The 24,559-nt window shown below is 44.0% G+C and overlaps 1 protein-coding gene across 3 annotated transcripts in view; it reads left to right on the forward strand.

The window, feature by feature from the left end:
* Window positions 1-24,322, forward strand: part of MEF2B (myocyte enhancer factor 2B) — a 47,972-nt gene extending 23,650 nt beyond the window's left edge. For 2 of the 3 annotated variants that reach the window (XM_039318855.1, XM_039318856.1), the window contains exons 2-9: window positions 8,524-8,599; window positions 10,134-10,337; window positions 13,434-13,562; window positions 15,895-16,075; window positions 17,100-17,239; window positions 19,549-19,657; window positions 20,928-21,018; window positions 23,436-24,322. In XM_039318855.1, the coding sequence (XP_039174789.1) occupies window positions 8,546-8,599; window positions 10,134-10,337; window positions 13,434-13,562; window positions 15,895-16,075; window positions 17,100-17,239; window positions 19,549-19,657; window positions 20,928-21,018; window positions 23,436-23,742 (1,215 nt within the window). In that variant the 5' untranslated portion in view covers window positions 8,524-8,545 and the 3' untranslated portion in view covers window positions 23,743-24,322. The remainder of the gene's footprint in view (window positions 1-8,523; window positions 8,600-10,133; window positions 10,338-13,433; window positions 13,563-15,894; window positions 16,076-17,099; window positions 17,240-19,548; window positions 19,658-20,927; window positions 21,019-23,435) is intronic. The other variant, XM_039318857.1, reaches the window with a different exon arrangement.
* The last annotated feature ends 237 nt before the right edge of the window (window positions 24,323-24,559 follow it).

Here is a 24,559-nt window from a genome sequence, read left to right on the forward strand (position 1 = left end):
AGCCTGGTCATCTCTTATAGTCGTAAATGTAAGGACCAATCATGAGCCAATTTTTTTAGTTCTGTTGTAACTCTGAATGGTCGTTAAATGAATGGTCATAACTCAAAGACTACCTGTACTTCACAGTTCTAACCAACAGGAAGTTCTCCCTATTATTTAGCCTGCCTCCCCTTTCTTTCAATTTCAACCCAAGTCGTTGTCGTCGTCACCATCATCATCATAGTAATAATAGTAATAATAATAATAAAGTTGGAAGGGACCTTAGAGGTCATCTAATCCAACCCCCTGCTGAGGCAAGAAGCCCTATACCATTTCAGACAAATGGCTGTCTCTTCTTAAAAACTTGCAGTGTTGGAGCATTCACCGCTTCTGGAGGCAGGTTGTTCCACTGGTTCATTGTTTTAACTGTCAGGAAATTTGTCATTAGTTCTAGGTTGCTTCTCACTTTGGTTAGTTTCCATCCGTTGCTTCTTGTCCTACCTTCAGATGCTTTGGAGAATAGCTTGACTCCCTCTTCTTTCTGGCAGCCCCTGAGATATTGGAAGACTGCTATCATGTCCCCCCTCGTCCTTCTCTTTGTTAAACTAGACATACCCAATTCCAGCAACCGTTCCTTATATGTTTTAGCCTCCAGTCCCCTAATCATCTTTGTTGCTCTTCATGATCTTGCTTTTGATTTTAATAGAGAACAAATTGTCCTCTTTTGCAACTGGTTTTTAGGTGTTTACAATGAATGAGTGCAGGAACTAGGAATGTCTAGTCTAATGAAGAGGAGAACTATGGGCGATAGGATAGCGGTCTTCCAATATTTGAAGGGCTGTTAAGAGAGGAGGGGGGTCAACCTATTCTCAAAAGGTCCTGAGGGCAAGATGAGAAGTAAGGAATGGAAACTTTTCAAAGAGAGATCTAACCTAGAATTAAGGAGAAAATTTCTGTCAGTGAGAATAATTAATCAGTGGAACAGCGTACTTCCAGAAGTTGTGGGTGCTTCATCACTGGATATTTTTTAAAAAAAAACAGGCAACCATTTGTCTAGAATAGTATAGTATAGGGTCTCCTGGTTGAGAAGGGAGTTGGACTAGAACAGGGGTCCCCAACCCCTGGTCCATGGAGCTGGACCAGTCCACGACTTGTTGGGAACTGGGCTGTGCAAGTGAAAGCAAAACTTTATTTGCGCATGCGTGAGATTACATTGTGCACATGAAACCACCCCCTCCTCCATGCCGCTGCTGTGGAGCCAAAAAGATTGGACACCGCTGGACTAGAAGACCTCCAAGGTTCCTTCCAATTCTGTTATTCCTGTTCTGTCTTCTCTTTTGCAGGCTGAATACAGCCGTTCGTTCATTCATTCATTCATTCATTCATTCATTCATTCATTCATTCCCAAAGCTGTTTTCATCCTCTCTGCTGAACCCACACCAGGGTTTTTATGTCACTTGTAAAATGCAAAGCCCACCAGAAGATATCAAGCAAGGCCTAGCCCGGGGGTAGGCAACCTTGGCTCTTTTATGACTCGTGGACTTCAGCTCCCAGAATTCCTGAGCCAGCCATGCTGAGGGGAAAGGGAGAGATTTCCAAGCTGAGCCATATGGCTCAGGAATTCTGGGAGTTGAAGTCCACGAGTCATAAAAGAGCCAAGGTTGCCTACCCCTGGTAGCCCAAGTGTTTTCAAAGTTTCAAGGCTTCTAGCTGGAAGGCGAAAAGATTAATATGATCTGAAGAGAAACCACTCGGAAGATTGAGAGTTCAATCCTAGGCAGCGGCAGATGTTTCTCTGCTAGGCCACAAAGAAAAAAATATCTGCTGTGAACTCCACGTAGGCGTCAGGAAGGGCATCCAGCCAGTAAATGCTCAGTTCCATTCAGTCGCCCTGACTCCACCCTGAATAAAGGCATTAAGGAGCCATAAAAAGAAGAAGAAAAAAAAGGCTTCTAGTCGGAAAGAAGAAGTAGCCAGTTTCCTTGATGAGGAAGCCGAAGCTCAAGAGGCAGAAAACTGTCTGTGCTTGCATGAATGTTTTTTCCCCTTAGTCTTAGCCTCATTTTGTGGAACGTTGATGATGATGTTATCCATTCAGCCGTGTCCAACTCTTGGTGATTCTATGGGCCAGGTCACTCCACATCTTCCCATCTTGTACTACTTTTTTGAGTTTTTCTGTACTCTGGCTGGTGTCAGCTTTGATGTTATCCAGCCAACGCATTCTTTGGCATCCTCATCTCCTTTTTACTGCTAACTCTTCCAAATACAATTGCTTTCTCCGGTGAATTCCCCCCCCCCCCCCGTGACATGTCCAAAATAAGTGAGACACGGTTATGTGATTTTTGCTTTCTCAGTGACATGTCTGGTGTTATGAGCTCCAATACTTCCTTGTTGGCCATCTTTGCTATCCAAGGATGTGAAACACTGGGATTCTGCAGAACGCAGTCTGCAAAATGTTGGACTATTGATTTTTATTTATCTATTTTTATGTGTTTTTTTAATCTCTCATCTTCCTCAAAGAGAGACTAGGTTGGCTTCTCTTAATTATGAGGATAACCCTGCTTAATAATAAGGACACTATTAGTCTGGGTGCATTTTGATGAGTATGCCAGAAGCACACTCCAAAGCTCACACTATATTCCATGCAACGAATGAAGGCGAATATACGTGTCCCAGATTGAAGTTGCGGGATCCAATCTGGGTCGATCACGGGGATCAGAAATTTTGTCTTACGAGCTTTCAACTCGTGCTGGGGCCCATCCTCAAGGGAACTTTTCTCTCTAGCAGAGAATGTGCTGTTCTGTGTGTGGAATTTATAGTGTTTGTAAATACCACCTACAGAACAGCACACACTCTGCTAGAGAAATTCCCTGAAGATGGGCTCCAGCACGAATCTGAAAGCTCGGAAGACAGCAAGTGAGGGTCTCTAATCAAGAGAACGTCTTGCAAGCCAACATATTGCACAGGTAGTCCTTGACTTACAACCATGCATTTAGTGAGGATTCAGAGTTACAACAGCATTGAAAAGGGAGACTTCCAACCAGTGGTGGGATTCTAATATGTGAACAACCGGTTCTCTGTGTGGATGCCGCTTCCGGAAATCCATTCTGGGCCTGGGCAATGAAAAATTAGCTACCGGTTCTGTCAAAGTGGTGCGAACTGGCTGAATCCCACCACTGCTTACAACCATTTCTCACAACGACTGTCACAGCGTCCCCACAGTTATGTGACCTAAATTGGCAACTGAAATATATTTATGACAACTGCACGCACCCCGGGGTCACCCCATTTGCAACCTTCCCAACTGGCTCCCACCAAGCAAAGTGATTGGGAGAAGCTGTATTAACTTAATGACTGCATGATTCACTTAACAACTGCAGTGATTCACTTAACAATTGTGGCAAAGAAAAAGGTTGTAAATATCAGGTGTGGTTCGCTTAGCCACCTTGCTTAGTGAGAGAAATTCTGGCCTCGGTTGTGATTGCAAATATTACACCAACAAGGAGGGATACGCAATGTATTGTATGTACACGCCGGATATTTGGGTGCAAGTATGAATGGTTTTAATAGGAATATTGAGGATCTCGCTATGCAGAATCAGCCTCCCCGAGCATAAGAACCTCCAGTTCCAAAGTGGGGTAAAAATTTGGAGGAAGTTAACTTTCCAAAGGATCCCAAAGCCAGTCTTGATTCAGATTGCACGGCTCTCTCTTTTAGCATCCAAAAGATTGGAAACCTAACTGTTTTATATCTTCTTATAAAAATTTTCTGAAAGCCAAACTCTTTAGCTGAGAAAATACGGCATGCTCCTTGTTTGGGATGCTGGATCCATTAAAATCTATAATATTGATTTTTATTCCATAATTAGCCCTTGCAGATGAGAAATTGATGCTGCTTTCCGGTTTCCCTTAATGAGCTTTCTAGGGAAGACTTGGCTGATGAAACCTGTAGATCTTTTTACATAAGCTTTGCCAACCAATCAGGTCTCTACCCAGTACTGTCTTTCTAGTGGGCAGCCAGGTACGGACTGGAGCTAGAGCTGTATTCTTAAAATTGCCTGCTAAGCGACGGCAAACTTAGGTTCACCTTTTTGATACCTTAGTTTGATTGGTTTATTCCTTAGCTTTTTGAAATATTTTGATATAGAATCTCCTTGCCCTCTTCCTCTGTTTTCAGACAGCCTTGGTTTAAAAGCAGAACAGCTGTCACTCCTTTTCTTCCTTCTTTTGTGGACGCTGAAGTGTGTAGGTGTGTGGCTTTTGTTTGGGGCAAGAGTGTGGCCTCGGGGATGCATGTGATTCTCAGGTTCCAGTTTTGCTGATCTGGATTGCTGAAAAAAGGACACCTGGACTCTTCATTTTAGGGAGAAACTAGGACAGGGGTAGGCAACCTGGGCTCTTTTATGACTTGTGGACTTCAACTCCCAGAATTCCTGAGCCAGTATGGCTCAGTTGGAAACCTCTCCCTTTCCCCTCAGCATGGCTGGCTCAGGAATTCTGGGAGTTGAAGTCCACGAGTCATAAAAGAGCCAAGGTTGCCTACACACAAATGGTCATTAAGTCAGCAGTTCTCAACCTATGGTTCGCGACCCCATTTGGGGGTCGATCGACCATTTCACGGGGGTCGCCAAACAAGGCTGTCCGCCATTTTTTTCCCTTTTCCGGCGGATGCCTTACCTCCCTTGGGCTGGGCCAGCTGGTGGCCCAGCCGATGGTCGGCCTGCTCTGTCTCTGCCGTTTGCCAGCTACGCCTCGGCCGGTGCAGGGGGCGGCACCACGCATGTATGGCGCTCCCGGGCAGGGAAAGTTCTCGACTTACGACCGGTTTAGTCCTCGACTTACAACCGGTTTTGTCCTCGACTTATGACTGGTTGGGGGTCGCGGCATTAAAAAGGTTGAGAACCACTGCATTAAGTCAAAGACTACAGGACTTAACCACAGTTCATTTAGGGACCGTTCAAAGATACAATGGCACTGAAAAAAGTGACATATGATCAGTTTTCAGACTTACGACCATTGCAGCATCCCCCACGCTTGGCAACTGACTCATATATATGACGCTTGAAGTGTCCCCAGGGGTCACATCATCCTCTTTTGCAACCTTCTGACAAGCAAAGTCAATGGGGAAGCCAGATTCACTAGTTTGATTAATTTAATAACTTACAGTGATTCACTTAACAACCGTGGCAAGAAAGGTCGTAAAAACCAGGGCCACGAGATATAGGCTGCAAAAAGGTAGACAACCACCAGATGGAAGCAGAAAGATAGGATTTTCCTTATCTTTTTTGCTGCAATCTGTTGGTCAGCTTTTGCAGCGCAGTTCTGGTAATGTTGGGCAGTGTTTCTCATTTTCAGATGTATGGACTTCAACTTCAGCCTTCAGTTGTGTGGAGTTGAAGTCCACACAACTGAAGGCTGCCAAGGATGAGAAACACTTGAAAATTGCAATATGTATTTCAATTTTATAAGATAGCTAACTCGGAATCGATTCTTAGTAATTAAGACTGAACTTAAGTATAGTGCTCAGTTCTATTCAGTGGTTTGCGTAGTGTTGTGCACGGTCGTTGTTCAATATTTTTAGCTTATGTTTGGTAGTGATTCTTAATCCCTTTGAAGTGACATATTCAATTGCTCGTAATAATTTGTATTTTAGAAGGCCGTAGTCTCCAGGATGCTTTTAAATCTCTGGTTTATTTCGTTGTATTATTTTCTTTTATCCTTTTCTTGTGTTCTCTTTTTTGTTTGTTTATGTATTTTATAAGAAAGAGAAAGAAAGAAAGAGAGAGAGATGGAGGGAGGGAGGCCACATTTAAAAAGAAAAGGAACAAGAAAATTATAGCATAATTCTTATAAAGTAAGCTTATCACAAGGATTTATTTCTAAAAAAATAGAACTTTCTCAGCTCTCTTTCCAAAATCAATCCCAAGTCATGTATGCAATGTGTCCTTTTTCATTTCCACGCCCTCACAGCCTTGAGCGACATACAAAGTAATAAAGGCGGGATAATTATCTAATAAATAAATTAAAAACATTAAAACTCACCCCCTTAAAACAAACCTAATTAAGCCCCAATCAGTCCAGGTTTCCAAGCTTAGAACGCTGGCCTGCCAAGGTGTAATTCTTTTGTTTAAAGCAATGGAGAGACCCAAAGTTTATTTCAATTTCCTTAAATAAGATGCCAGGAAAATAAAAAGCAACCAAAGGCCTTTTTCTGATATTGAGGTGAACACTGTCTGGACAGTGTTCAACATTTATTTTAACAACTCATTCTAGCTAAAGCTAAATGTAGCAAATACAGGTAATCCTTGACTGTTGTTAAGTGAGACTGTTGTTAAGTGAATTTTGCCCCATTTTACCAGCTTTCTCGCCACAACTGTTAAGGGAACCATTGCCGTTAAGTTAGTAACACAATTTTAAGTGAATCTGGCTTTGCTTATCAAAAGGCGATCACGTGACACCCCCCCCCGGGACACCGCAGCCGTCAGAAACTTGAATCAGTTGCCAAATATCCGAATTTTGTCACGTGACCGTGGGGATGCTACAACGGCTGTAAGTGTGAAAAACGGTTGTGTCACTTTTTTCAGTGCCGTTGTCACTTCAAATGGTCACTAAACGAAATGTTGTAATTCGAGGACTGCCCGTAGTTCTTTTTTGGCTGTTAACTTTTTATATTTATTCAAAAAGTTAAAGTACAAAACTCCCAAAAAAAAGGAAAAAAATTTTTTTTTACTAAAACAACAAAAAAATAAATAAGCAAGACATGGGGGCGGAGTGCATTTTTTTTTTTAAAAAAAAGAGACACAAACAGATATTTAGCCTTTTATTTGAGGCAGCGGAAAACTGTACCAGCGTGAAATTGTCGGTCCTTATTGCCAGTCTTTAATCTGCCTCTATTTCCAGCCGATGCCCTGTCCGTAAATCACTGTCAGTGCTTCTAACCAACTGAGATGGTTGCCTTTTGCAAATAAAATGTTTTCTTGTCTGGAAACAGGCGGGGAGGGGGGAGGGGGAGGGAAGGGGCTTCCCCGTGGGATATTTTTCTTTTCAATTTCCCCTTCCCATCACGGTCCTCGGACAAACATCTCGCTGAATGCACCTATTGGTGCCCTGCGTGGGTGATGACACATTAAGCCCTCCGCATTGGGGTCATGGGAAGTTGGTCACCGTTTCCTTCCATCTCTTTAAAATTAGTTCTGATCAGCTAAATATAATCCGAGATGCTTAAGAGGCAGAAGATAAGAGAGCAAACAGCAGGGCAGGATAATGAAAAATACCAGCGCTTGGAGTTCACCAACGTGAATGGAAAGCTCTTTGAAACCGAACCATAACCGATTTCAGATTCTCCGCGCTGCCGTTAATGGCTGGATCCTTAGATGCCGAAAGTGTCATCATAGGGGCAGTCCTCGTCTTACGGCCACAACTGAGCCCAAGATTTCTGTTGTTAAGTGAGACATTTGTCCAGTGAGTTTTGCCCCATTTTACAACTTTTCTTGTGATGCATTTTTAAGTGAATCGCTGCAGTTCTTAATGGTCGTTAAGTGAATCCAGCTTCCCCATTGACTTTGCTTGTCAGAAGGTTGCAAAAGGGAAACCCCATGACCTAGGGACACAGTCATAAATAGGAACCAGTTGCCAAGCATCCAAATTTTCATCGCCACAACCGTCGTAAATATGAACAATGTGATCCTGGGGATGCTGCAATGGTCGTAAGTGTGAAAAATGGTCACAAGTCACCTTTTTCAGTGCCGTTGTAACTTTGAATGGTCACCAAATGAACTGTTGTAAGTTGAGAACTACCTGTATAATAATATTTAGAGTGTAAAGGTAGTCCTTGACGTGTGACCACAATTGTGCCCATTGCTAAACGAGGCAGCTGTTAAGTGAGTTTCGCCCCATTTCACGACCTTGTTTGCTACAGTTGTTCAATGAATCATTGCCGTTGTTAAGCGAATCGTGCAGTTGTTAAGCGAACCTGTCTCCTCCCCCCATTGACTTTGCTTGTTGGAAGCCGGCTGGGAAGGTTACAAGTGGTGATCACGTGACCCTGGGGCAGGGCAGCTGTCATAAGTACATGCCAGTGGCCAGCTTTCTTTTTTAAAATTTATTTATGTGCTCGCTTATTTTAACGCAGCACACTGAAATCATGTCTTAATAATGGGAGGGGAGTGGAAAAACTGACTGTTGCTGATTCTGAGGCTTATTGTGGGCAGCAGGTCAGAAAGAGGAGGTTAATTACTCCAGGGTTGGAATAATCCCAGGTTACAGACTAACTTTGCCATCATGGTTTTAAAGTGATTTGAAATGGACTTGGTTGCTACGTGACTCCTTTCTCCCCCCTTGTAGGATCAAGTAGTTCATGCGACAGCTAAAAATATCCCTTGGATTTCCATAAAAACTAAAAAATCTCCAGATTCACAGAGCAGGAGCTGTGATGATTAAGCTGGTTTGGAATTAGATTCAACTCTCAATTCAAATCTGGTTTTACCAGGGTAAAAAAATCCTGAATATACAAATAACATCCCTTTTTTTTTTCATCTTATCAAAGCTCTTTCATCTCCCGGACTGCAATGGGCCGAAAAAAGATACAGATTAGCCGAATCTTGGACCAAAGGAACCGGCAGGTAAGCGCCTCTAAAGCAGAAGTGGACTGGCAATCAGATGGACCTCTGACCAGATTTTTCTGCTAAGGACTACAGCTCCCATCATCTCTAGCCAACCTGGAGAGACTTTTTAAATTGAAGTTGCCATTTTAAAAGTCATAGGGCTGTAAATTGAGCACTATCTGGAAGGAAGGAAGGAAGGAAGGAAGGAAGGAAGGAAGGAAGGAAGGAAGGAAGGAAGGGGGAGGGAGAGGAGGAAGGAAGGAAGGAAGGAAGGAAGGAAGGAAGGAAGGAAGAGAGAGAGGAAGGAAGGAAGGAAGGAAGGAAGGAAGGAAGGAAGGAAGGAGAAGGGAAAAGGGGAAGGAAGGAAGGGAAGGAAGAAAGAAAGAAAAAAATAAGAAAAGAAAAAAGGGACGAGAGGAAAGATAAAAAAGAAGAAAAAGGAGCTTATCAGAGAGGAAAAGATTTAAAAACTTGCTGACTCATTACACTTGTTAAAGGGAGCATGCTCTCCACCCACCTAGCCAGAAACATTATTAAGTGACTTTGGATAATACTTTTTTTTCTTAATCCAGGCTTCTCACAAGATTGTTTGGAAATAAAATGAGACATACCTCAGTCTACACCCTTTTCATTTCTCAAAGTCATTTGTCTTTGGTAGTTAACTTGTGAACCAGAGTCAACAACCATCGATTTTCCCAGCTTAGCTGCATGGTTGAGAAATGCAGGCCCAAAACGTTTTGAAGCAAAGGAAGAGCGAGAAAAAAAGGACCTGAATAGCATTATGGGGGGCTTAAGGAGGAAGTATCATTGTTTTTAACTTTGTACGCTGCCCTGAGTCCTTTGGGATTGGGCGGCATATAAATACTGTAAATAAATAAATAAATAAAATAAAATAAGTAATGCAGGGGCCTTCAAACCTGGCCCTTTTATGACTTGTGGGCTTCAACTCCCAGAATTCCTCAGCCAGGCACGCGTGCCTGGCTGAGGAATTCTGGGAGTTGAAGTCCACAAGTCATAAAAGGGCCAAGTTTGAAGACCCCTAGAGTAACGCCTTCGTGTTGACAGAAACTGAGTGCCAGATGATCTGTAGGCTTTAAATTCCTGGCCCCAGTTGCAAGTTGGCCAAATCTGCCCCATTTCTTACAGATAGACCTCGACTTACAACTGTTCAGTTATTGACCTTTCAAAGTTACAACAAGTGATGGTTACGATTGTTTTTCACACTTACTGACTGTTGTGGCGTCCCCATGGTCTTGTGATCAAAACTGAGAGGCTTGGCCACTGATTCACGTTTATGACGGTCGCAGTGTCCCGGGGGGGTCATATGATCCCCTTTTGCGACCTTCTGCCAAGCAAAATCAATGGGGAAGCCAGATTTCCCTCACCACCGTGTTACTAACTTAACAACCGCAGTGATTCACTTAACAACTGTGGCAAGAAGGGTCGTAAAATGGGGCCACTTGACAAATGTCTCGCTTAGCGACAGATTGGGCTCGATTGTGGTTGTTAAGTTAAGGACTGCCTGTATTTTGTTTCCCCTGCCCTGTGTTAGGTCACGTTCACCAAGAGGAAGTTTGGGTTGATGAAAAAGGCCTACGAGCTCAGCGTCCTGTGTGACTGTGAGATCGCCCTGATCATTTTCAACAGCACCAACCGTCTCTTCCAGTATGCCAGCACGGACATGGACAAGGTTCTCTTGAAGTACACGGAGTACAGCGAACCCCACGAGAGTCGAACCAACTCGGATATTCTGGAGGTAAAACGTGGGAAGGCTCCTAAAATTCAAAGGTGCTTTTCCCTGAGGCAGCTGGAGTTCTTTGTTTTCTTGTTTCTTCTTCAGCTCTGACTGGATGGTGGGGATTGGAAGGATTTATACTCCTTGCAGACAGATAGCTGGTCATATGCATTCTTTTAGAGCAGGGGTTCCCAACCCCTGGTCCGTGGACCGGTACCGAGCTACGGCATGCCAGCAACCGGTCCGCACAAACAAGCAAAGCCCCATCCGTGAGATGCAGGCAGCACACAAAACCACGCACTCTCCGGTCCGCAGAAAAACCTCTCTCCGTGGAACCGTTCCCTGGTGCCCAAAAAGTTGGGGACCTCTGTTTTAGAGAGTCGTTGAGACCACTTGAAGACTTATCTGTGTTTTCAGGGTCACCTGAGTAGTGCAAATGGGTGGGGAGCCTTCTTGGAACTGCTGCAAGGACTGTGTTGTAGACTGGAGATAGATGATGTTGGATCCCTCCTCTGTTGAGACAGGGCTGTTCAGTTTTGATATAGATGGCCTCTTTGACCCCTCTTTCAAAACAGCGGTCCTCTCTGTCCAAAATGTGGACTTCGCTGTCTTCAAAAGAGCGGCCTTTGCCTTTTAAATGCAGATGGACTGTTGAATCTTGTCCTGATGGGCTTGTTCTCCTGTGTTGTGCCCTATGTTTATGAAGGGGTTGTTTTGTTTCCTCAATGTACAAATCTGCACGTGGCTCACTGCATTGTATTGCATATACCACATTGCTCAGTTTGTGACTTAGTGTTTTAGCCTTGGGGTGGACCAGCTGCTGTCTTAGTGTATTCTTGGGTTTGAAGTGTGCACGTATCTTGTGTTGGGCTTTGAAGCGTGCCCTTCAAAAAGCACCTTTGGGACAACCATGACCTGGATGACTGAGAATCTCCATAGACACTAAAATGCAGCTTCCTCAAAGGGCTCTTCGGATTTTGGAATATCAGAAACCAGCTTAGTTGTTTTCTTGCAGATGTTTCCTTAACCCAACTAGGTAATATCATCACTGACCAATAAGTGGTAACAGCCAAGCTTAGAGAGCATAGAGGACTCCACAGCCCAGCCCTGAACTAAAAATATTCTTTTTGATCAGTACCAAATCTATCTTTCTTTAAATAATGAATCTGATGCATTAAGGTTTGCATTTTAAAGTTGGCAAACAATACGTCTGCTGTTGATGTATAATTTGCCATACCGTTTAACTTCTCTATGTTAGAAATGCAGTCATGTGGTTTGATAAACAAAACAGTGTTGAGATACTCCTCGCTTAGTGACCATATTTGTAGGTCAGGGTTGAAATGAGAGTGGTCTCTGAGCTTGGTTGTTTTCTTGCAGACATTTCATTACCCAAACTAGGTAACATGACCAGTACTAGTAGGGAGTGGGGTTTGATCTCAGTTTATATTCTAGTGCAGGGGTCTGCAACCTTGACAACTTTAAGACTTGTGGATTTCAGCTCCCAGAATTCCTCAGCCAGCATAGCTGGGAGCTGAAGTCCACAAGTCTTAAAGTTGTCAAGGTTGCAGACCCCTGTTCTAGTGTCTTGCCATGTCAGTGACAGACCACTCCAAAACCACTCCCAGCATAGATTGGACATTTGTCTGAAATGGTATAGGATTTCCTGCCTGAGCAGGGGGTTGGACTAGAGCAGGGCTTTTCAATCAGTGATATGGGTACCACCTGTGGTACATTGGCACCTGGCAGGGGGTACGTGACCATCCTAGAAAAGTGGTAACGGGGGAGGTGAATGAGCTGAACTGGTGGCAGCACCGCACAAGCCTGAGTGAGAGATGGCTGGAGCTGCAGGGCTGTCAGGGCTCAGTGGAAGCGCCAGGATCAGTGCCGCTTTCCAGCTGATCAGCGCTTCGGGGCTGTCAGGGTTCAGTGGAAGCGCCAGGATCAGTGCCAGGATTCAGCTGGAGCTCAGTGCTGATCCTGGTGCTTCTGCTGAGCCCAGAAGAAGTGCCAATCAGCTGGAATGTTGCAGCATCTCCAGGGTCTTGTGATTTACATTCAGATGCTTGGCAACTGATTCATATTTATGACGGTCACAGTGTCCCAGGGTCATGTAAAGTGACCAAAACCTGCTACAACCATCCAGCAGACAGGGGGAATAAAAACCAAACACCCCCCTCCCCACCCCCACTGCCAATCCTCAACAGAAATGTTCACAACAGTTAAAATCTCGGACAGGAGGAAGAGCGCCACTGGGTGGGCAGGCAGGTGTCTTGCTCGGCTGTGGCTTGGGGGGCACTTTTTTCAGTGCCATTGTAACTTCGAACAGTCACTAAGTGAACTGTTGTAAGTCGAGGACTACCTGTACTTTATCACTTTTTTCCTTTTTTGGGGGGGGTCATCAAGTTTTTGGCACCTTGCTAGATGATTGGTGGTACTCGGATATTGCCATATCCAAAAAGTGGCACAATGGGTGAAAAAGTTGAAAAGCCCTGGACTAGAAGACCTCCAAAGGTCCCTTCCAACTCTGTTTTTTTATTGAAATGAATTTTGTAAAGCTTGAAAAGTGCTTTCTATCCATTGGGGAATATAAGCAGTCCTAACTTCATGACTGCAGTATTTATTTAACAACCACAGCATTTGCTTAATGACCGCCGCATAAAAGATCATAAAATCAGGTGGAGTCACATGGTGACCCACTTAATGACCACTTAAGTTATAACTGTAATTCCAGGTTCAATTACAGTCGTAAATCGAAGATTACTGTATAAGCCGAACACAAATTGAGCATGTAACTCAACTGCACTTCAGATTGGCTTTATTTAATAGCATTAATAATAATAATAATAATAAAGTTGAAATGGACCTTGGAGGTCATCTAGTCCAACCCCTTGCTCAGGCAGGAAACCCTACATCATTTCGGACAAATGACAGTCCAGTCTCTTCTTAAAAACTTCCAGTGTTGGAGCATTCACCACTTCTGGAGACAGGTTGTTCCACTGGTTAATTGTTTTAACTGTCAGGAAGTTTCTCCTTAATTCTAGGTTGCTTCTCTCCTTGATTAGCATTATATTTCTTTGATTTTACATCTACATTATTAATGTTTTTAAATTGCTGCAGACCCTGAAACGAAAAGGCCTGGGCTTTGAAGGTGCAGAACTGGATCTTGTAGAAGCTTTGGACCCAGCTGAGAAACTGAGGCAGCTTGATGAAGGAATGGACCTTAGATTAGCCCGTCCAAAACTGAGCGTGAGTATTGCTTGGGATAAACAAATTGCCACAGGTAGTCCTTGAGTTACAACAATGTGTTTAGTGACCGTTCGAAGCTACAACGGCCTTGTCAAAAGTAATGTCATGGTTCCGACAGATGAAACTCTTCAAAGAACTTCGAGGCATTGTTTACCTTAAAGAATCTTCATTCAGAATAGCATAGCATCAGCACCTACATAGCAAAGCCAAAATCTGAATTCCTCTCCCCTGAGCACATAGTATCAAGCACAATTCCCTCCTCTAATTAACAGCCATAAATCACATTCTCCAATTAGTTTGAAATGCAGGCTTTCCCTCCTGTTCTCCAACCCTGCCATTTCTTATCATCTCTTATTTCAAAAAACCTTGGTTCTCACCCTAGTTACAATATTGTGTAACTCCCATACACATTCCTCTTCCTCCCACCCCCAACATCATCTAATTCCAACTCTAATTCTAAGAGTAAAACATAAGAAGGAAAATGGCTGCATCTCCATATATTGTCAGAGCAAGAACATCCGATGTTAGCAGCGTTGACAAGTAACTTACGACCATTTTTTACACTTACAACTGTTGCAGTATCCTCATAGTCACACAATCAAAATTCAGATACTTGGCAATTGGCACATATTTATGGTGGTTGTGGTGTCCCGGGATGTGTGTGTGTCACGTGATGCAAAGTCAATGGGGGAACCCAGATTCTCTTAACAACCATGTCACTAATTTAACAACTGCAATGATTCACTTAACTGTGGCAAGAAAATGGAGCAAAATTCACTTAAAAACTATCCTGCTTAACAATAGAAATTTTGGGCTCACTTGTGGTCGTAAGTCGAGGACCACCTGTACAGGTCCTGCTATGAATTTTCCATTCATTTGCTCCCTAAAAGTGGGTTCAAATGCTTTTTAAAAAAAATGCATAGTAGAGATGTGCCAGGGAGGTTGCACGCAAAATGCTGTTAAGCATTTGGAAAGTTTTGACCGTAGTGGAAGGATTCAGATATTATTTTGAGCGTTTTGGATTGGAACTGTTCCAAACTTAGCTTGGAAAACTTCCAGAATCATCATAAAAATGCTTCCAGCCAGACTAGAACAGACTTCGAATAGGCTAGCCAAGAAATGTGCTCACTTTTTACTTTTCTAAATGTTGCAACAGAGTCACCAGTTCAAAAGTATAAATGGAACTGATGTTTTAAAATGCATATATATTGGTAATCATAAAGGAGAGGACACATTGTAGTGGGAGAAATTACTTGCCAGAAGTTGCATGTCATATAAAATCTGTATCATGCATAGAGGAAGAGATTTTTATACGTAATAACCTGCACATTTCATCATGTGAACTCTTTGGATTCACCAATACACATGCACACACACCGCCCCACTGATGTGGAAATAAAACAATAAATGTAACATTGGAACCATGAAAAATAGAATGAGTCCTTTCCTGACAGAACAATTTATCAGTGGAACAATCTGCCTCCAGAAGTTGTGACTGCTCCAACATTGGACATTTTTAAGAAGAGACTGGACAGCCATTTGTCTGAAATGGTATAGGGTTTCCTGCCTGAGCAGGGGGTTGGACTAGAAGACCTCCAACGTCCCTTCCATCTCTATTCCAATCTACTCTACTCTACTCTACTCTACTCTACTCTACTCTACTCTACTCTATTCTAATTCTTTCATTCCAATTTCTGTTCTGTTCTATTCTAGTCCAGTCCAGTCCAGATTGAAAATACAGGTAGTCCTAGACTTACAACATTTAGTGACCGTTCAAACTTACAACTGTACTGGGAAAAGTAATTTATGACCATTTTTCACAATTACGACCATCGCAGCATCCCCATGATCACATGATCAAAATCGCTTGCAAGCAGTTCATAATTAAAAGGGTTGCAGTGTTCCGGGGGGGGGGGTGTCATGTGGTCCTCTTTTGCAATCTTCTGACAAGCAGAGTCAATGGGGAATCCAGATTCACTTAACAACCGTGTTACTAACTTAACAACTGCAACCACTGACTACACTTAATAACTGTGGCAAGAGAAGTTGTAACATGGAGCAAACTCACTTAATAAATGTTTCGTGTAGCAACATAAAGATTGAGCTCAGTTGTGGCCGTAACTTGAGGATGACCTGTATTTATCCTGGGCACTGAAGTCCACAAATCTTAACGCTGCCAAGCCTTGGCCATCACTGACACAGAGGAAGATTTTTCAACAGATCTTCCCAGGACATCCTCAGCAGACAGGCTCATCCCGTTCTACTTCAAAAGAGCCCAAATAATCATGTTTTTCCCCTCCTGATCTTTTCGATGTCCTGTTTTCCCTTGCAGTCGGCTGCTTCCCTGTCGAGTCTCGAGGGGGCATCCATAGGAACTCCCCAATCTGGGAGCGAGGGTGGTGTGTGCAATTCAGCCGAATCTCCTGTTCAACAGAACCGTCTGCAGCAGTTTAAGCCGACTCTTCCCAAAGCAGCCTTCCCTTCAGTGCGGTCCCCAGCCACCCTTGGACCAGGTAAAGGGGCCGTATAAGATGCCTCGGTTTCACCTCTCCAAGTACAGGTAGTCCTCCACTTACGGCTTGGGCTGCATCAGCAAAGGCATAATGTTGAGATGATGGGAAGTGACAGTTTTTCTCTTGCTAGTCAGACTGCAACTGGAATCCAATGTCCACGTCTCCACCATATAAGAATGACTGTCAGACCTGGTTGTTGGGAGGGGGGGTGATTTCTTTATTCTTGTGGGTTCTGCCATAATTCTGGGGGGAGGGGGGAGCTAGGGGCACTACAATGTATCCCCTCCACTTTCCTTTATCTGCCTGCTCTTTGATCTATTTCCCTTGATGCCGGCCTGGTGTGAGAAAGGAATGTGCCTCCAGACATCTGCCTTATCTCTAGCTGGGGAAGAAGAGGCGCGAAGACCGAACATCCTGACAGCCTTGGGAACGGCGCCTTATCAATCCCGTTCCCACAGTGGATTCACACCTGGGGATTGGGCCATTTGAACACGCTGGTTTGACTATTGGGGTGGGGTTTGCCAGTTACTCTTTTAACCTATTGATCCGCGTGGGAAACTCTCAGATCCTGCCTTCTGTGCCTGCTGTCAACTTCTCCTAATAAAAGTTCCTTTTGGAATGAAGCTGTTCCAGGAGTTCTGCTTTCTTGGGAAGAGGGTTTGAGGCAGGCCCTTACATTGACATTGAGAAGCTGGAAACAGTGCAGAGAAGAACAACGAGGATGGAGATAAATCCTAAATCCTATGAAGAAGACCTAAAGAGACTGGGTCTGTTTAGCTCAGGGATGTCCAATCTTGACAATTTTAAGACGTCAACTCCCAGAATGTTAAATAATTATTTCAAGGGTGGTTTCCTGCCCACTTGCATAACAAGTGATACTACAGCATTTCAGCATTTTGGTACGGCCGGGGATCTAGGAATGGGGCTTTGGCAGGGGACTGCAGACTGCTGTCCACTTACAAACAGGAGCTATGTCTTCTGGGCCGTCATCAGCCTGAATTTCATCCCTTTTCTGATTCTGCAGGTATTGGGTATTCGATCTTCTCCCACAGCAACCTCAGCCGTGTATTGTCGAGCAAAACCCCTCCTCCGCTCTATCTGGGGGCTGACTCCCATCGGGTGAAAGGACGCCCTTCTGCAAGCAGAAACAATCTAACATCCACTGTGAGTAACTTACAGTATCCATCTGTTTTTGGGGGGTAGATCAGAGGTCCCCAACCTTTTGGGCACCAGGGACTGGTTCCGTGGAGAGAGGTTTTTCCACGGGCTGGAGGGTGTGTGGTTTTGTATGCTTCCTGCATCCCTGGGGCTTTGCTTATTTGTGCGGACCGGTTGCTGGCATTCCGTGGCCTGGTACTGGTCCACAGACTGGGGGTTGGGGACCCCTGCGGTAGATGATCCAAAGATTCAACTTCTGGGCAAGAGACACAGGCCAATGCCAAGAGGGTAAAAGTCATATGCAGATAAATAGCAATAGCACTTAGGCTTATATACCGCTTCACAGTGCTTCACAGCCCTCTCTAAGCTGTTTGATAGAGTCAGCCTGTGGTCCCCAACAATCTGGGTCCTCATTTTACTGACCTCGGAAGGATGGAAGGCTGAGTCAACCTTGAGCCGGTCAGGATCGAACTGCAGAAGTGCTGGCAGATGGCAGTCAGCAGAATTAGCCTTCAATGCTGCTGTCAACGCTGCAAATATTGTATATTCTTGCTTTTGACAATATGCAAAATTGTCTGGTAACTATGGGGTTAATAAAGAGCACAAGGGGCGTTGGGGGTAAAGCCCCGGGAAAGAAAGAGGAAGAAAACATTTGACCTTCACACTAATTGGATAATGTGAGATATGATGGCTAATTTAGGGAGGGAACATGCTGATAATTTAACTGCTCAGAGGAAGAGAACTTAGATCCTACCATCCCTCCGTTGTGCCTGTGCCCACATTTTGTAACAATAAAAGACTTTTAGGAAAATAAATGCCTGGAAGTTCTTTGGAATGTTTCATTAGCCGGAACCACATCAGCTGCATTCTAACCACTGTGCCACCATGACTTTTAACGCAGGGCTAAAGCCAGTGATGGGTGGAATAGAATACAGGTTGTCCTTGATTTATAACCATGATTTACAACTGAAAGAAGTGACTTTACTACCATGTTTCACACGGCCGTTGCAGCATCCCCAGCGTCACATGATAGAAATTCAGGTGCCTGGCCATTGTTCCACTTTCTTTCTTACATGATATACTTTCTCTTCTGCATTAGAGGTAGTCCTGGTTTAACAACTGCTTGCTTAGCAATCATTCAAAATTACAGTGCCCCTCCCCCCAACTACTTATGACCTGTTTTTGACGTGCTGATGCTCTCTCTCTCTCTCTCTCTCTCTCTCTCTCTCTCTCTCTCTCACACACACACACACACACACACACACACACACACACACCTATAGTCATGTGATTGCGTTTTTGGTCCTTGGCAACTGGTTTCTATTGATGACCCTTCATAGTGTCCCATGATCATATAAATGCAATTTTTGGCATTTTTTCTGGTTTCCAGTTTCTGGCAAAAAAAAACAACCCTTGGGTATAATAACAATGAGCCGAGGTGACGCAGCAGTTAGAGTGCAGTACTGCAGGCCACTTTAGCTGACTGTGTTCAGCAGGTCAGCGGTTCAAATCTCACCGGCTCAAGGTTGACTCAGCCTTCCATCCTTCCGGGGTAGGTAAAATGAGGACCCAGATTGTTGGGGGCAATGTAAATATATATATACATTGCTTACTGGTGTACACCGCTTAGAGAGTGCTTGCACTTAAAGCGGTATATAAGTCTCATAAATGAATGAATGAATGAATGAATGAACAAACAAGCAATAGCAGCCTTTGCTTAACAACCACACTGTTCGCTTAATAACTACTGCTAAAAAGGTCATAAAATCAGACACGGTCATGTGCTGACTTGCTGGCTTAGAATTGTAATTCTGGGCTCAATTATAGTTGTCAGTCAAGGTCAGCCTGTACTGATACACAAATGTGTATTGATAAAACTTTGAACAAAAATGGCCATTTTATTGGGCATGAAGGAAGCCACATCCCTGCCCAAACTGGCAAAGCAACCTGCTATCTATGAACAGGGACCAAGCTCCACACTCCGTGACACTGATAATGTTATCTAGTTGGGTAATGAAATGTCTGCAAAGGAAACAACCAAATTCAGGAGACACCCGGAATTCCACAGTCCAGCCCTGTTCTGCAGATACTGTCTATTGAGAAGAAAATTTGATGGGTTAGTACAGTGTTTCCCAAACTTGACAATTTTAAGGCATGAGGACTTCAACTCCCAGAATTCCACAGCCAGCAATGCTGGCTGTGGAATTCTGGGAGTTGAAGTCCACATGCCTTAAAATTGTCAAGTTTGGGAAACACTGGGTTAGTAGATGGAAAATATTACAGGAGGTGATCTCAACCTGATTCTTTCCCCACAGCGCCCATTGTATCCTCCTGGGCTTCAGAATCTGAGTCCCGTATTGCCCAGTGGAGGTCTCCCTGGACGTGGGCTACCAGGATACCCCTTCCTCTCCTCCACCCCATCAGGTATGGTCCACACAGGGTTTCTAGGTGTGAATGAAAAACCTCGTATATTGTTCAAGGCCAATCCTAGTGAGCTTCTGGCACCTATGCTTGCTTAAGTTTCTAAGTCCTTTGAAAAATTTCCTAACCCTGGTAGCAATAGCAACAATAATAATAATAATAATAATAATAATAATAATAATAATGTTGGAAGGTACCTTGGAGGTCATCTAGTCCAACCCCCTCCTCAGGCAGGAAACCCTATACCATTTCAGACAAATGGCTGTCCAGTCTCTTCTTAAAAACTTCCAGTATTGGAGCATTTACTGCTTCTGGAGGCAGGTTGTTCCACTGGTTAATTGTTCTAACTGTCAGGAAGTTTCTCCTTAGTTCTAGACTGCTTCTCTCCTTGATTAGTTTCCACCCATTGCTTCTTGTCCTGCCTTCAGGCGCTTTGGAGAATAGTTTCACTCCCTCTTCTCTGTGGCAGCCCCTGAAATATTGGAAGAGTGCTATTATGTCCCCCCTTGTCCTTTTCTTCTTTAAACTTGACATACCCAATTAGACTTATATACCACATCGCAGTGCTTTACAGCCCTCTCTAAGCGGTTTACAGAGTCAGCCTCTTGCCCCCAACAATCTGGGTCCTCATTTTACCAACTTCAGAAGGATGGAAGCACCTGCAACATAACACCCCGGACTTAACAGTTGTCGATAAGAAAGACAAAAAAGTCTGGACGTGGCAGTGCCTGGAGACAGCATAATAGACGAGAAAGAACTGGAGAAGATAACAAAATACAAAGACCTACAAATAGAAATAGAAAGACTGTGGCAAAGGCAAGCAAGGGTAGTACCAATAGTAATAGGCGCCTTGGGTGCAATCCCAAAACAACTGGAGCACCACTTGAACACCATTGGCATTGACAAATTCGCTATTAGTCAATTGCAAAAGGCGGCCTTACTAGGAACTGCTTCCATCCTGCGACGATACCTGTAATACCATCAAACATCCACATCTGCCTATCCCAGGTCCTTGGGAAGGACTCGATAGGTAGACAAAAATGCCAAATCCAGTCTGAACATCTGGCTGACTGTGCAATGATCAATAATAAAATAATAAAGTTGGAAGGGATCTTGGAGGTCATCTAGTCCAGCCCCTTGCTGCAGGAAACCCTATTCCATGTCAGACTTGTTTATTTTGGATTCTTTAAACGTCCCACTAGATCTTCAGTGGTAATATTTGTCTGCCTTCTTGTTTTTTTTTTTGTTGTTGTTGTTGTTGATTGACTTTCAGAATATGCTTTGGGGGAAAGCACCCCACACCCCTTTGGCTTCCAAGGAAACACCACAGCAGCTTGGCAACCCCGAGAATATCCGATGTCAGGGTAAGAAGTGGCATGTTGCAATGACCTGAGCAAAGAGTGACCAACAGCTGTACGGAAACCCCTTTGTGCCTAAATCCACACAAGGCTCAAGTAGGCTAAATGTGGTGCTGGATAGTTACATTTCAGGGTGTTACGGGAATCCAGATGTTGTCTTTGCCTCACTGGAGGCTTACAAAAATAGAGTGGGCAACTGTTTGACTATTTGCCAAGATTACAATAGAATAGAACTGGAAGGGACCTTGGAGGTCATCTAGTCCAACCCCCTGCTCAGGCAGGAAACCCTATACCATTTCAGACAAATGGCTGTCCAGTCTCTTCTTAAAAACTTCCAGTGTTGGGAGCATTCACACCTTCTGGAGGCAGGTTATTCCACTGGTTAATTGTTCTAACTGTCAGGAAATTTCTCCTTAGTCCTAAATTGGATCTCTCCTTGATTAGTTTTCATCCGTTGCTTCTTGTCCTGCCTTCAGGTGCTTTGAAGAATAACTTGACTCCCTCTCCTTTGTGGCAGCCCCTGAGATATTGGAACACTGCTATCATGTCCCCCCCCCCTCGTCCTTCTCTTCATTAAAGTTATTGATAAAAATGCTGAATGTTGCCCAGAAATAGAAGCCTTTGGCGCTCTAGTTGTTATTTTCCTCCAGGATGAAGTGGTATGAAACAGGAAAGGATCTGATCTGGAGTTTACAGTGATGATGCTTATTTTGCTTCAGAGGCAATGGCTCTGAAGCTTTTGCTGCTTGCTCTGGGTGCTAATCCAACCCTCCTCATTTATGCTGGGCTAATTAATTCCAGGACTGTGATTACTAGATAATCTGAAAGCCAGGTGTTCCTGTTTAGATAAGGAGAACCTTGGACACTTCCTGGGGCTAAAGGCATATGCAGGTGTGTGTCCCATGAGAAGTTCTGAAAAAATATCCATGATTTACTTCTCCAATAAATTTGATGCAAAACCTGAACCGAATCATTAGCAAGATCCTGCTGCCATCTTGTGGCCACATTCAGTATCCACAGTGAGCAATTCCTGCGGTCCAAAACCCTGGAATCTGATTTGTGGTGTAAAACAAAAGAGTGGTTTTGGGAAGCTGTTCGACAACAGGAAGTGACAATAATAAAGGAACAATGGTTTGTGTGAAGGGGTGGGTGGGTTTTAGAGCTAATTAACTTAGAATAGCTTGATTCATCTTGTGCTTTAACAGAAAAGTGCATCTCTTCCCCAAGAATTCAGAATATAAACAGATTTCTCTGAAGGTAATTCTTGACTAATGACCACCTGTTTAGTGACCGTTCAATGTTACAACGGTGCTGAAAAAAATCTGGTCCTCACATCTACGACGAGTCCTTGCAGTTACGACCACTGCATCATTCCCCATGATCATGTGATCACAATTTTGGGTGTTTGGCAACTACTTTGCGTTTACGATTTGTGGGAAGTCAGCCCCCCAGAGAAGGAAATATTAAAAGGGCAAAATGTTATATTTCCTCAAAGGATCTTAAAGAGGCAGGAAAGCATGCCCAGTTTTTTCTTCATAGCGCCAAGTCTCTCTCCCCCAAGCAGAAACCAGCTCTGTAGAAATGCAGATATAAATAATCCAGGAAGGTTGGAGGCCCCCAGCTAGAAGCTTAGGAAGACAAAGACACCTAAAATCTATATACTTTACCCAAACTCTAAGGACATAATAGGATTAACTCACAGATACCAAAGGGGCACACTCAGATTCAGGTTAAAATACATGACACAGGAAATACAAAGCCTCAAATAGAAACAGGAAACCTCAAGAGCCCCAGAGGGTATAAAAACCCACTCCCTACATGTGCTCTCTCTCTTTTCTTCCAGAGCAATCTTTCTGCCTGGCTCTCCTCACTACTACTACTACTACTAATAATAATAATAATAATAAAAAAAAAAGTTGGAAAGGGACCTTGGAGGTCATCGAGTCCAACCCCCTGCTCAGGCAGGAAACACTATACTATTTCGGACAAATGGCTGTCCAATCTCTTCTTAAAAATTTCCAGTGTTGGAGCATTCACCACTTCTGGAGGCAGGTTGCAACCCTCTTTCTAAAGCAGTCGCTATGTTGTTTATTCCCGGTTTGGACTGAACCATGATGAACTTTTCCTTCAACAGACTGATTGCAGTGACCTGCAGTCACGATTTGTGACCCCTTTTTTGCTGATTTTTGGCAAACAGGGTCCATTTGGAAGAATTGGTTCATACTTAAGACCATGGCATCCCCTTAACAACCACAGATTCACTTAACAACCGCAGTGATTCTCTTAACAACCCTCTTAAACCTGGTTGTAAAATCGGATCTGACTCAGATTGCGATCACAACTTACGACGGAAATTTTGCTCCCAATTGTGGTTGTCTGTTGAGGACTACCTGTATACATAATGTATTTCTTTTTCCCCACAGAACAGCAAGTCGGATTTGTGACCAGACCTCTCTAGTCCCCACCTCACCTTCCTTGCACACCCAAATCAGTGTGAAGTCGGAGCGGGCCTCCCCTACCGCCAGCTGTTCCTCGGCTGTGCCCCAGCTCTCCACATCTGTGCGTTCCAGCCTCTCCAGTGTCCCCACGGACCTCCATCCCCAGGAAGATTATATCAAGGGTTATCATTACTCCTTCCTTCTTTCCCGGCCTCTGTCAGAAGAACCGAGGCAGCCCAGTGTTCCCTCCCATCGCCTGCCGCTGGTTGCTGCAGAGGAGTGGCAGAAGTAATGGCTTGTTCACAGCTGCTCAGTGGCTGTGGCTGTGTGTAGATGTGTGCATATGTGCAAGAGAGAAGGAGCGAATGCCCATCACCTGCGTTCACCTGTCAATCATAAGGGGGGGGCAAAGTAGGGAAGCAGCTGATTGCAGAATTATACGGGTGAAAAAAGCCTCCCCATAAAAGAAAAACTCAGGAGCTGGTAGAACAGAGAAGAGGTTACTGGCAGAACAAGGTCCTCCACTTACAACCATTCATTTACAAGTAGTCCTCAACTTAACAGCCATTCTTTTAGTGACCAAAGTTAAAATGATACTGAAAAAAGCGACCTGTGATGGGTCTTTAACTTACGACCATCGCAGCATCCGCCACACACTTGTGATCAAAATTTGGGTGCCTAGCAACTAGCATGTGTTTATTTGCCTAGTAACTAGCATGTCCTGGGGCCACGTGATTGTCACTTGGAACCAGTGTTGGGATTCAGCCAGTTCGCACCAGTTTGGCAAAACCGGTAGCTAATTTTTTGTTGCCCAGGCCCAGAATGGACTTCCAGAAGTGGCATCTAAAACAGAGAACTGGTTATTCACATATTTGAATCCCATCACTGACTCACTCACTCACTCACTCACTCACTCACTCACTCACTCACTCCATCCATCCATCCATCCATCCATCCATCCATCTCTATATCTCTATTTCTAGCCATCCATCATCTAGCTAGCTAGCTGTCTGTCTGTCTATCTATCTATCCATCTATATCTCTATCCTTCCATCATCTGTCTGTCTGTCTATCTATCTAGCCATCTATCTCTAGCCATCCATCTATCT

Source organism: Crotalus tigris, unplaced genomic scaffold (genome assembly GCF_016545835.1).
Source record: "Crotalus tigris isolate CLP2741 ecotype Arizona unplaced genomic scaffold, ASM1654583v1 scf7180000021606.106154, whole genome shotgun sequence".
In the NCBI taxonomy this organism is placed as follows: Eukaryota; Metazoa; Chordata; class Lepidosauria; order Squamata; family Viperidae; genus Crotalus; species Crotalus tigris.